At 35.7% G+C, this 12362-nt stretch overlaps 2 protein-coding genes across 4 annotated transcripts; one reads left to right on the top strand and one right to left on the bottom strand.

Moving 5' to 3' along the window:
- The first annotated feature begins 7156 nt into the window (after positions 1–7156).
- On the top strand, positions 7157–9034 carry LOC120779643. 3 transcript variants are annotated; one of them, XM_040111995.1, is made up of 3 exons: positions 7157–7873; positions 7930–8098; positions 8158–9034. In XM_040111995.1, exons 2-3 carry the CDS (start codon positions 8020–8022, stop codon positions 8670–8672), a joined length of 594 nt encoding a protein of 197 aa, XP_039967929.1. In that variant the 5' UTR covers positions 7157–7873; positions 7930–8019; the 3' UTR covers positions 8673–9034. The 3 variants fall into 3 exon arrangements, with proteins under 3 accessions (XP_039967929.1, XP_039967928.1, XP_039967927.1); XM_040111994.1 differs by having other exon boundaries at positions 7933–8098; XM_040111993.1 differs by having other exon boundaries at positions 7157–8098.
- Positions 9035–9828: 794 nt separating this feature from the next.
- LOC120779569 (protein ANTAGONIST OF LIKE HETEROCHROMATIN PROTEIN 1-like) lies at positions 9829–12076 on the bottom strand. Its single transcript, XM_040111910.1, has 2 exons — positions 11112–12076; positions 9829–11058 (listed from the first exon to the last, which is right to left on the bottom strand). The coding sequence occupies exons 1-2, from the start codon at positions 11122–11124 to the stop codon at positions 10112–10114; spliced, it is 960 nt and encodes a 319-aa protein (XP_039967844.1). The 5' UTR covers positions 11125–12076; the 3' UTR covers positions 9829–10111.
- Between the last annotated feature and the right edge of the window lie 286 nt (positions 12077–12362).

A 12362-nucleotide genomic window follows, 5' to 3' on the forward strand; every position in this document is an offset into this window, starting at 1 on the left:
GAAGCGAGACGCATTTGCAGACAGAAGAAGAAAGAGGCCGAAATGCGTGAGTACGAAGAGCTTGATAAGCTGGCCGACAGGGGTAATGCTCGAAAATTCTACGAAAAAATGCGGCGGATTACAGAAGGTTTCAAGACCGGAGCATACTCTTGTAGAACACAATCAAGTGATCTAGTCACTGATGCCCAGAGCATAGTTAAATTATGGAGGGAACACTTCTCCAGCCTGCTGAATGGCAGTGAACGCACAACATCAGGAGAAGGAGAACCCGATTCCCCAATCGATGACGATGGAGCAGACTTTCCATTACCCGACCATGAAGAAGTTCGAATAGCAATTGCCCGCCTCAAGAACAACAAAGCGGCAGGGGCCGACGGACTACCGGCCGAGCTATTCAAACACGGCGGCGAAGAGCTAATAGGGAGCATGCATCAGCTTCTTTGTAAAATATGGTAGGACGAAAGCATGACCAACGATTGGAATTTAAGTGTGCCCAACTACCGTGGGATCAGCCTCCTCAACATCGCATATAAGGTTCTATCGAGCGTATTGTGTGAAAGATTAAAGCCCACCGTCAACAAACTGATTGGACCTTATCAGTGTGGCTTCAGACCTGGAAAATCAACAACCGACCAGATATTCACCATGCGCCAAATCTTGGAAAAGACCCGTGAAATTAGAATCGACACACACCACCTCTTCGTCGATTTCAAAGCTGCTTTCGACAGCACAAAAAGGAGCTGCCTTTATGCCGCGATGTCTGAATTTGGTATCCCCGCAAAACTAATACGGCTGTGTAAACTGACGTTGAACAACACGAAAAGCTCCGTCAGGATCGGGAAGGACCTCTCCGAGCCGTTCGATACCAAACGAGGTTTCAAACAAGGCGACTCCCTATCGTGCGACTTCTTCAACCTGCTCCTGGAGAAAATAGTTCGAGCTGCAGAACTAAACAGAGAAGGTACCATCTTCTATAAGAGTGTACAGCTGCTGGCGTATGCCGACGATATTGATATCATCGGCCTCAACACCCGCGTCGTTAGTTCTGCTTTCTAGGCTGGACAAGGAAGCACAGAAAATGGTCTGGTAGTGAACGAGGGCAAAACGAAATATCTCCTGTCATCAAACAAACAGTCGTCGCACTCGCGACTTGGTTCTCACGTCACTGTTGGCAGTCATAACTTTGAAGTCGTAGATAATTTCGTCTATTTAGGAACCAGCATTAACACCACTAATAATGTCAGCCTGGAAATCCAACGCAGGATTGCTCTTGCCAACAGGTGCTACTTCGGACTGAGTAGGCAATTGAAAAGTAAAGTCCTCTCTCGACGAACATAAGCTAAACTCTATAAGTCGCTCATAATTCCCGTCCTGCTATATAGTGCAGAGGCTTGGGCGATGACAGCAACCGATGAGTCGACGTTACGAGTTTTCGAGAGAAAAATTCTGCGAAAGATTTATGGTCCTTTGCGCATTGGCCACGGCGAATATCGCATCCGATGGAACGATGAGCTGTACGAGATATATGACGACATTGACATAGTTCAGCGAATTAAAAGACAGCGGCTACGCTGGCTAGGTCATGTTGTCCGGATGGATGAAAACACTCCAGGGGGAAGCAGAGGAAGAGGAAGACCTCCACTCCGTTGGAAGGACCAAGTGGAGAAGGACCTGGCTTCGCTTGGAATATCCAATTGGCGCCACGCAGCGAAAAGAAGAAACGACTGGCGCGCTGTTGTTAACTCGGCTATAATCGCGTAAGCGGTGTCTACGCCAATTAAGAAGAAGAAGAAGAAGAACTCTATAACAGAGTCAAACAGGTTGTAGAATCGAGTCAGACAATTGCCTCTTGATAGCCAACGAACTTCAGAATGAAACAACAAACGATTGAAATCCTCGTCATTAGTAACACAAAGCTGATGAAATAATCTATCATTCAAAGATCTGTTGCTGATTTTATTAACTGCTTTGATGACATATTGCAGTGATTGAAATAGTTTTTCACTTAAGTTTCTAGCAACTAAATGTTGTCTATGAATAACGCAATGTACACCAATGACATCTGGAATTTTATTTTTTAAGTGCGCTATTAAGCCTTTATGGCACCCTATCATAGCCGGAGCGCCATCCGTAGCAATTGAAATAATATTTTTCAAAGGAATCTCTTTCTCATCGCAAAATTTTTCCAATATATTGAATATGGTTTCGCCTTTTGTATCGGTCTCTAAATTTCTAGCAAATGATAGTTCTTCACATACTTTCTCATCTTTAATAAACCTCACGTAAAACAACAACAATGCTTCATTAGTTGGTAAAGTGGAGAATTGGCTTGTCCTCAGGTGATCGCACAATGATTCTTCAATGTTTTCAGCCATTTCATCAATTCGTCTTTGCACAGAATTATTACTCAAAGGAATTTTTCGGATAATATCTGCGGCCGCTTTATGAAGCACGGTAGTTATTACTTCGTTTGTTGCTGGCAATATTAACTTTTATCCGATGTTATGTGGTTTACCTTTTTGAGCAATTAACAAAGAGATATTGTACGAAGCTCGAAGTCCGTCGTCATCTTGCTTAGCAGCCGCCGAAAATAGTTTTGCTACACTTGGCTGGGTAATATGCTTCTTCTCTAGGTCTTGAAAATATGCTACATTCTTGTCTCTCTTATCTGGATGCATTTTATTCAAATGATCTTGCAGTCTTGAAGGCTTCATTGCTTCATTCGAAAATGTTTTTAGACATAGAAGACACAAAGGCGAGGATGGGTTTGTGGGATTTTCAATGAATCCAAATTTAATGTATTCCGCACAGTATTGCCGTCTCTTTTTTTTTACTTCCGACATTGTTTTGCTTTGAGAAATACGTTTAACTTCGCGAGTAGTGTAAAGGAGGCGTAAGTAATGCTCATCTATTGCGCGCAAAACCACAAATGTATATAAAATAAATATTACATTGTTTATATAGGAATGCTTAAGAACAATTATTATATAGTAGTCCAAAAATATGAATTCTTATTTTTCCTAGAAATACATTTGTAAAAAAGGATCTTTCCCCTTTTCGTATGATCTTATTTTTTCCCAGAAATACATTTGTAAAAAAGGATCTTTCTCCTTTTCTTATTATCTTATTTTTCCCAGAAATACATTTGTAAAAAAAAGGATCTTTATCCTTTTTTTATTCTCCACATAAAAGATTTAAGGAGTTCAAAAGCTCAAAACGTGCGTTACATCAGCTACCTACCCGATGTCATTTCGCAAGTGATAAAATAAATTATTCAAGAGCTCAAAGCATTCGCTACATCAGCTCGAACCTAAATGCCCACATACAGATTTGGCAATGGCAATAGCAATACGTTTGACAGTTAGTATTCTATAAATTCTATCCTGTCGAAATGCCCCGGTAGGAAACGGAGCGACCGATTGACATAATTTTCATTTTTTCTATATTCAATAAAATAGGACAAATATATGAAGTACGCTGAGAGAAATATAGAACCGAGTTTGAGCAATATTTTAATTCATATTAGTTGATGTTCACAAGTTGTTGTTGAGAGTCGAGAGCTCATGCAGTCGTTGTCTAAGAGGCGTCCTAGCTAAATAAAATTACAAATAACCCCCCAGGCCTCTACACAACGCCCCCATTTTCTTTCAGGGTCTCTTACCGCTCCCTTGATACCTGCAGCGCCCACAAGGAGGCGTTATCGCCCACTTTGGGAAACACTGTTATACATATATGATGATATATTATTATATGATCCGCCCGTAGTTATAAAAAATTGTACTGCCTTAGTATATCCTTATCTTATCTTCAATAAGTCTCTCGCCACCGGGGATTTTATTTCTGATTGGAAATTGGCATGCATTACCCCTATTCTCAAAGGTGGTAGAAAGGATGTAGTCTCCAATTACAGGCCTATTTCTAAACTTTCTACTATTTCGAAAATTTTTGAGTGTTCTGTTAATTATTTTTATTTTATTATTATTTTTTGCTGTAAAGTCAATCACCCCCCCCATCTATGAACGAGTCGGCATTTTCGCATTGACGCATTATTGCTGATTGAAAGCACATCAGCGTCATTCCAACAAATGAATGACGATTCACAAATTAACGCATTGCTAGCGAGTTCAGTTGCATTTGCTGAAAAGTGTCAGATCAACCCTGAAAATGACTTTTCGAAACACCACAGAACACGCCGTGCTCCGAAGAAATATGACGATAATCCAGCAACTGCTTGTAATTTTGATTTCCAGACATTTTATAGAAAAGAATTAAAATTGTCCTCGAAAATTTCACAAATTGTATTCAAGATAATTTGCAAGAAACTATGTCAACCTTCAAACCCATTCAAGAGATGTTCAGGATTCCAGCTAACAGAAGTAATATTACAATAGAATCTATACAATTTGTTGTGCAATTGGAACCTAAGTTCTTCAGTGAAGATCTAGATTGTATTTTTGCTGAAACACAAATTCTTTTTGATTCATGTAAAGAGTGTAAACCTTTCGATGACATTTCTATAGTAGTGTAAAAATTGAGAAAGGTCATTCCTTCTGCGTACAAAATTGTTCATTACATAATGACTGCTCCTGTCACGTCAGCTTCATGTGAACGTTCTTTTAGTAAATTAAAATTTGTTTTCAACGATTTGCGTACAACAATCGGGGATGAACGTTTGAATTCTTTGATGCTGCTTTCTTCTTCAAAGGATAAAGTAGACGAAATCGATCTGCGCGATGTTGTTGGAAAATGGTCAATGTTGAAACATCGCAGAGTGAAAATATAACTTAGAAATTTATATTTTTTGCAATTCAATTTCTTAAGAAAATCTTGTTTTTTCCCGCGTAACACGTCGCTGAACAATATATGTATTTTATATTAAGAGAAACATATTAAATGATGATTATACTAATATGTACAATACTTATTTGAGAATAAAATATTGAATTATGCTATTATGTTGTCAAACTTCTTCGTAATACCTCATCAGAAATGAAGATATCCTTATTTTATATATATTTATAAACATATACATTAAATCGGCAAATTCTAAAAATGAGTCGGCATTTCAAAGGGACTCACCCCCCAATGATCTGGATCCTCGCGACGCCCCTGGCTGTCAGTGTCAATGGAGTGTCATCTGATTCATTTATTACGTCTTCGGGAGTGCCACAAGGAAGCGTCTTGGGTCCACTTCTCTTTTTGCTGTTTATCACTGACATTTCCTGTTGCTTCTCTTTCGCCAACTTTCTGTTATATGCATATGACTTAAAAATTTTTGCATTAATCAAAAACACACAAGATGTACTGAAACTCCAATGTGATATTGATACTTTTCATAATTGGTGTCTGAAATCGAAGCTTTTTCTGAATCTAGATAAATGCTCATACATAGATCTCTTATGGTAGGGGACGCAACATCTTATCTTCAAGTTACAGTATTTCTAATTGCGTCCTAAAATGCGTTACTGAAATCAAAGATCTTGGGGTAAGCTTTGACAACAGATTTTCATTCAGTAATCACATAAACTATATCACTTCAAAATCTTTTTCTGTACTTGGCTTTGTCCGTCGAAATTCTACAAATTTTTCCGACCTCTACACGTTAAAATTACTGTACACATGTTTTGTGCGGTCCATTTTGGAGTATGCAGTGTTTATTTGGAGATCATATTGCATATCGTCAATTAACAGGATCGAGCGTGTTCAAAAGATCTTTCTTAAATATTCTCTCCGCTCCTTAGAGAGTGTTGACCCAACACCATCGTATACATCGCGTTTATTGCTTTTACATCTTAAATCACTGGAAAATCGAAGGTCCGTTCTCTCCCTTTCATTGGTCTACAATGTAATTAACGGTGATATTGACTGTCTCTACTTATTAGCGAAACTTAACTTCAATACTCCCCAGCGTTGTGTCAGATGCATTTCCCCATTTTATTACAAAAAGGAAAGTACTAATTTTGCTGAATATGCTCCCCTCAAGAGGGCTATGCGGGAGTTAACTCGATTTCCGAGAAAGTTCTTCTTTATTTTTCTCACTCTAGGGTATCCTTCATTAATACCCTCAATTCTGTTTTTTATTTTAAGTTATCTACTCATGTTATTGTAATTTAATTATTTTAGAATTCTAATATGCATCCTAGTTTTTCATTAGTCTGTAAGAATCAATGTTCATAGACTTTACTAAATAAATAAATAAAACAACATTCTTAGAACTTTAGCGTGAATTCTAAAATAGCCAGTATATCTTGAAACAACATTTTGTATTTCTTAAAATTAGCGAGAAGCGGTTGTTCCATATAATCATTTCGCGCATTTTATACAGAAAAACAGGATTTTACAGTTGTCTATCGCGGGTAACTGTGGTGTGTCAACTTCTTTTTGCATGGGCGATCATCTGCCCTGGTCGGTCCAACACCGGAATGTGTTAAGTTTTTATTCGCGTAAAACGCCTTTTTGCGTTGGCGGCCTTCGGTAACTATCTTACGATGATTTTATTTCCGAAATCCTGGGAAGGCATTCTAAAGCCGACCCGAAATGTTTATTTGTACGTCCGAGATATCTGTTCGTATGCAGAATGTGTAAAATTGAGTTTTCCATGGTGCATAAGAGTGAACATATGTAGTTCTAATATACATGCTGTGGCTCAAAAGCAAAATCGGACACATCACTATCCTACAAGAAAAACCTCCAACTTGAGTGAAAACGAAAAGGTTTTGTAATAAAAAGTAAGCATCATATTTTATACAGTATTTTTCGGTTATAAGAGCCGAGCGAAATGCCCAAAATTGGAACACTTTATCCGGTGAACTCTTATATGAAAACCACTGATAATAGCACTTTTAGGGCTGATATGAAAATCCCGCTTTATGTACCTTTTGAGGCTTATATAAAAGTGCACATATGAAACAACTACTTTTTTAAGCTACGAACATGTAAATATTTATTAGATACTTTTTAAAAATAATTTAGTATATGTATTCATCACTACATAGTGAACAGAAAAAAACAAAAGTAAAATTCATATAAAAAACAAAACATAAAAATGTAAGGAACAAATGAGATGTCGCCCATGCTTGAAAAAATTTTACACAGAACGAAGTCTTACAAAATTATTTTTTTTTTTTAAAAACGAAGTCTTAAAAAATTACATAAAAAAAAATTGTTAGTTTAGATTGGAAAGACATCACATTATGGAGAATATCTCCTTCCATGCTTTCTAATTCAGCAATGTATTTATTTTTTGGCAGGAAGTGAGCTCTAAGTCTATGAATGCAATACAGACCTTCTGCAAGTGACGGTGTTTTTAGCATTTCTCAGTCTCCTCTTCATTTTCAGATCCGTCGTTATCAATTTGCAGTGGATCTCCTTCTGCATCAACAATGGAACTGACAATTTCCTCATCAGTCCAATTGCCATAGCATGCAATGTCGTCATCACATACAATTAGGGAGTTCACAAGTCGTACTATTTGTCGTATTTGGTCTATTGCGCTATTGTAATACAACAGTTGTAAAAGTTTTGTTTTTGTTTCGCAAGTAAAATTTTAATATCACAATACAACTCTGAAAGGTATGTTTGCCTTGCTATTTGTGGATGCTATTCGATCAGCTGTTTCTATTTACATTCTGATTTTGTTAATTTGTCTGCAGGCTATTAGTTAAAATAATTAGAAACAAAAATGGCATCACCCCGAGATAATGACGTAAGTATTCTTGAATTAGAAGAAATATATGTAAACATGTATTACTAAAGAACCTTTTTTTAATTTTAGGTCAAAGCCAAGCGCATCCGTTGCAACCCAACCCGTAGATGGGCGGCAGCAGAAGAGAAGTCTCTAATTGAGTTTCTGTTGGAAAATCGGCAACTTGAGGTTTGTTTTTATTTCTTGAAATATTAAATTTAATAATTTGGAAACATATTTAACAGAAGCCGTCCGCTCAAGCTTACTATAAGCAATTCTGCATGGCAAAAAATCTATCCATGTAGTGGAAGCATGTGCGTTCTAAAGCGCGGAACATGAGAGTGAGCTACAACAAAGCGAAGACATGGGAAGGCTCGAGGGGAGCAGGTAGCATGAGTGGCGAAACTATTAAAAGTGGGTATTTTATATGTTTCAGTTGCCAATTTATTTGAATAACCTATATTTTATTTAAGGTACTCTACTAAAAATGTGCACTTTTTTTTACGAGCTCGAAGACATTTTTGGGAGCAGAGTTAGTGAATGTGCCGCAATCGAAGATACGATGACCGCTGAGTATTTGGATTTTGAAGGTGCTGTAGAAACTCAGATAGCAGTACCGATTGAAGAACCGGAGAGCTCCCAAGGCCCAGATTGTGTGTTACATTTAAATGGTAACGAAAGTTCTGCCGAAATTAGTTGTACGCCAAGTACGAACCGTAAGGGCATATACAGCAGAACGGGGGTTCCGGAAATAATGAAACTCCAAGCTGAAGTCATTAGTTCCAAGAAAGAAAAACTAGAAGCAGAATTGGCAGCAAGAGACAGGGAGTTAGTTATAAGGGAAAGAGAATTGGTGTTAAAAGAAAAGAATTTTGATTTGAAAGAAAGGAATTTTAAAAGCGAAGAAAAGCTGAAAGTTCTTGAGCTCGAAATGAAAGAGCGATTAGCTATGGAAGAGCTTAAGCTTAAATATAAACAATTATTTTAACGTAACTTAAATGATTTAAGGTAATATAGTGGCGAGCACAAATGAGTATATGTATAGTGATTTTTCTTACAATATTCGCAATGCTTTTCATGATAAATTTTTTCATAAATTTTTTAAACGAATTAGTTCAAAAAGCATATAAATCAAAATTTCAAACATTTTACAACATTTATAAAAATCCAACAAACTCCCATATGAACTTTTAAGAAATTTTTGAGTAAGTTACAAATCCGTCAGCAAAAAATGATCTAAAATCAACGGAAATTTTAAGGCACTTGAAACTTGGCATAATAATCTAAAATAAAATTTGTAACTTACTCGAAAATTTCTTAAAAGTTCATATGGGAGTTTGTTGGATTTTTATAAATGTTGTAAAATGTTTGAAATTTTGATTTATATGCTTTTTGAACTAATTCGTTTAAAAAATTTATGAAAAAATTTGTCATGAAAAGCATTGCGAATATTGTAAGAAAAATCACTATACATATACTCATTTGTGCTCGCCACTGTAATAGAGTTTAATTTAATTTAATATATTGAATTTGATTTTTTTTTAAATTAAAAAATGAATTTCGTTAACTTATATTTTTATTTATACATTCAATTAATTAATGTTACGCCTGAAGTGCCAAAAAATAGTTTTAAGAAACAGCCGAAAGCTCTGTAATAACGCTGCGATAGTCCGGAGTTTAAATATGTAAACATTTTAATTACATAAGGTGTTCGTCATATCTAAAACAACAAAATTTAATGTAATAATTTTTTATAAAAGTATAGCTCAATCTATAATATAAACCATACAAATAAAAGATTCAAGCTTTTTACGAAATTCACAAATATTTAATTGTGTAATTTATATTATAGAATGAGCTATACTTTTACAAAAAAATATTGAAAATAAATTAGTAAACGTAAGTTCCAAACAGTATTACATTGAATTTTGGTGTTTTAGATATGACGAACACTTACATATATACGATTTTATAAAATATATAAATGCTGTAATTTATAAAATAAATATTTGTTTACTTTTCTATAAAAGCTAAAAAACAAAAGAAAACAAACAATCCGACAAAAGTACGTATGTGTATATCTATATATATATATATATCTAACCAAACAATTTAAATGAAATAAAATTTGTCTGATTTAGTGAAATTAATCGTTTATTTTTTGTAACATTTGAAAGCATAGCGTCATACCGAATTATGTACAGGTAAAGTAGAGGGTAATACTAGTAGGTAAAGTTAATTTTTTCAATTCAATGAATATTTATATACATAAGTAAAAGCGTTAAACAATAGGATGGTTTTGAATAAAGTTCAGTAGACTATGTCTAAGGTTTGTTGATGGTAATAAATTTACACTGGGTTCCACGCTGCTTTCATGATATTCGTTGTTGAAATTTATAAAAATGTTGTGCAAAATACAACAGACCATTATCCACTCATTACACTCTCTCTTGTTTGGATAGTGTGCAATCTGAACTTGAGTTCTTTTAGACTTGAAAATTTTTCTTTCAAGGCCCCCAAACAATTTTCAATACGTACGCGGTATTTGGAAAAGTATTTATTGAAATTTTCTCTTTCTTCTCTGCTATATTCTGTACTATTTTGCCGAAACGGGGTTACTAAAAATGGCCTTAATGGATATGCACTATCTCCAGCTATCCATTGCGAGGTTGACAAAAATCTATTGGGATGTTTTGACAGCAAACATCCCGAGAACATTTTCGCATCATGAACACTTCCCGGGTAACCAAGTGTAAGTTGTCTTATGCGTAGCCGATGATCACAAATAACTTGAATTTTTACAGAATATTGGCGCTTACGGGAAAAAAATATTTCGTGATTCCTCACAGGTGCTTCGGCCAACTTAATTTCAGACCCATCAATGTATCCAACACACCCAGGCATTTCCTTTTCTGTTGCTGCAATAAGCTTTAATCGCTCCCTTTCATCGGGCCAGTATAAAAACCTTTGTTTCAAGTTAATAATAGCATTAAAAACTCGCCTGGTTACGATCTGAATGGTACCGCCATCTCCTATACCAAACAAGGATGCCACTTTACGAACCGAAAGTCCTTCACCTGATGATCCTAATCGAAAAAGGACGATCTTAAGTTGTGTATCGATCGAAAGTTGTGCTGCGTTATAATCATTTCGAAACACATTATCATCTTTTATTAAGTTTAGAAGGTAAGCAAATTCTGTTTGGTTTAAGCGCATCATTTGGCAAAATCTGTTTTCGTCAAAATGCTTTAATACATTCCGCTCCCAATGGTTCGACTTAGGAACTCCTAAGTGAGCACTTCGGCGATTGTTCAATAATATAAGCATATTCACTCTAAATTGTTCATCCACTTCTTCCTGCTCATCGTCATCACCTAAAAGAATTAGATTTGCAAAAAATTTTTGGAGGAAATAATGGAAAAGTTACTTAATTCCAACATGAGTATGTCTTGTAAGTATTTTTCGCAAATTGCAGCTTTAATTTGCTCTTTTCACTTCTTCTAGGCATTTTAATTTTTATGATTTTTTTTTGTTTTGCTTGAATCAGCTGATTAATTGCAGAAATAGCGCATGCAATAGTGCATTAAATAGTACAGGGCGCTCACAAGATTCGTTTTACAACTATCATAATTTAATAGGCAATAGACCAAATACCACAAATAGTACGACTTGTGAACTCCCTAAATATATGTTTCAAATGAGCTTTGTGTATTTGCATCTGCCAGGCTCTCAACGATTTTTTCTACTTCAGCAATTGTATCTTCAAATTTCTAATCAGTGGGTGCAGTTATAAATTTTGCCTTTCTTTTGTTACCAGCCATACTGTAAAAAAATAAACCCTAATAAATTTTGCAAACATAAAATTAATCAACAAACATATGTTTTTACAGATTGCCATACCGCAAAAAAAAATCAAATAAATGTTGTCAGATTTTTCATTCTTATATCCGGGGATTTTTGTATAAATTTCTTTAAATGGCTGGCACATTTTCAATATTATAAGCGGGAACACATTAACGAGGGATTTTTCTGTACATTGCCTATGTGGAATTTTTTGTGACCTGATTTTATTTCCTCATAAGCGGGGAAATCTTTTAACCAGGGGGCTTATATCCGAAAAGTACTGTACTTAAATATATTAGCTAGAATCCCTCGTAAACTTGGTAACCCTCGCCAAACTTCATGGGAACTAAGCCAAAAAACATACACACATACGACGTGAATGTGAAATGCAAACTGGGACACCGTAATTTTTTGGAACTGAAATAAGTTCTGCGTTTTTATTTCAACAATTACTCATTGTATATTCATCGTGTGTTATTTTGAAAGCAAACAAATTTCGAACAGGGGCAAAAAATTGTGAAACTTCATTCCGAAGGTCCGTATCCAGCTCTTAAGTAATTGCTCAAAAAATATATTATTTCTTCAAGTAAATTTGACAGCTGGTTACGCAGGAAATTTTCTTGACCATTTCTTAATCGTTTTTTTATATGAAGTTTTTACATTTCTTGAGAGCTGCATCCTAAGCTGGAAGGGCTATCAATTCGCGAAGTTTCCAAAAAAACTGGGAAAACTACGAACCACAGTGCAGAATATTTTAAGGCGATATATCAAGGACGTAGCTACCTAGGGCTAGGCGGGGCCTTTAAGCTCAGGGAATCTCGAACTCTTACCAGAA

Source organism: Bactrocera tryoni, unplaced genomic scaffold (assembly GCF_016617805.1).
Source record: "Bactrocera tryoni isolate S06 unplaced genomic scaffold, CSIRO_BtryS06_freeze2 scaffold_11, whole genome shotgun sequence".
Taxonomy (NCBI): Eukaryota; Metazoa; Arthropoda; class Insecta; order Diptera; family Tephritidae; genus Bactrocera; species Bactrocera tryoni.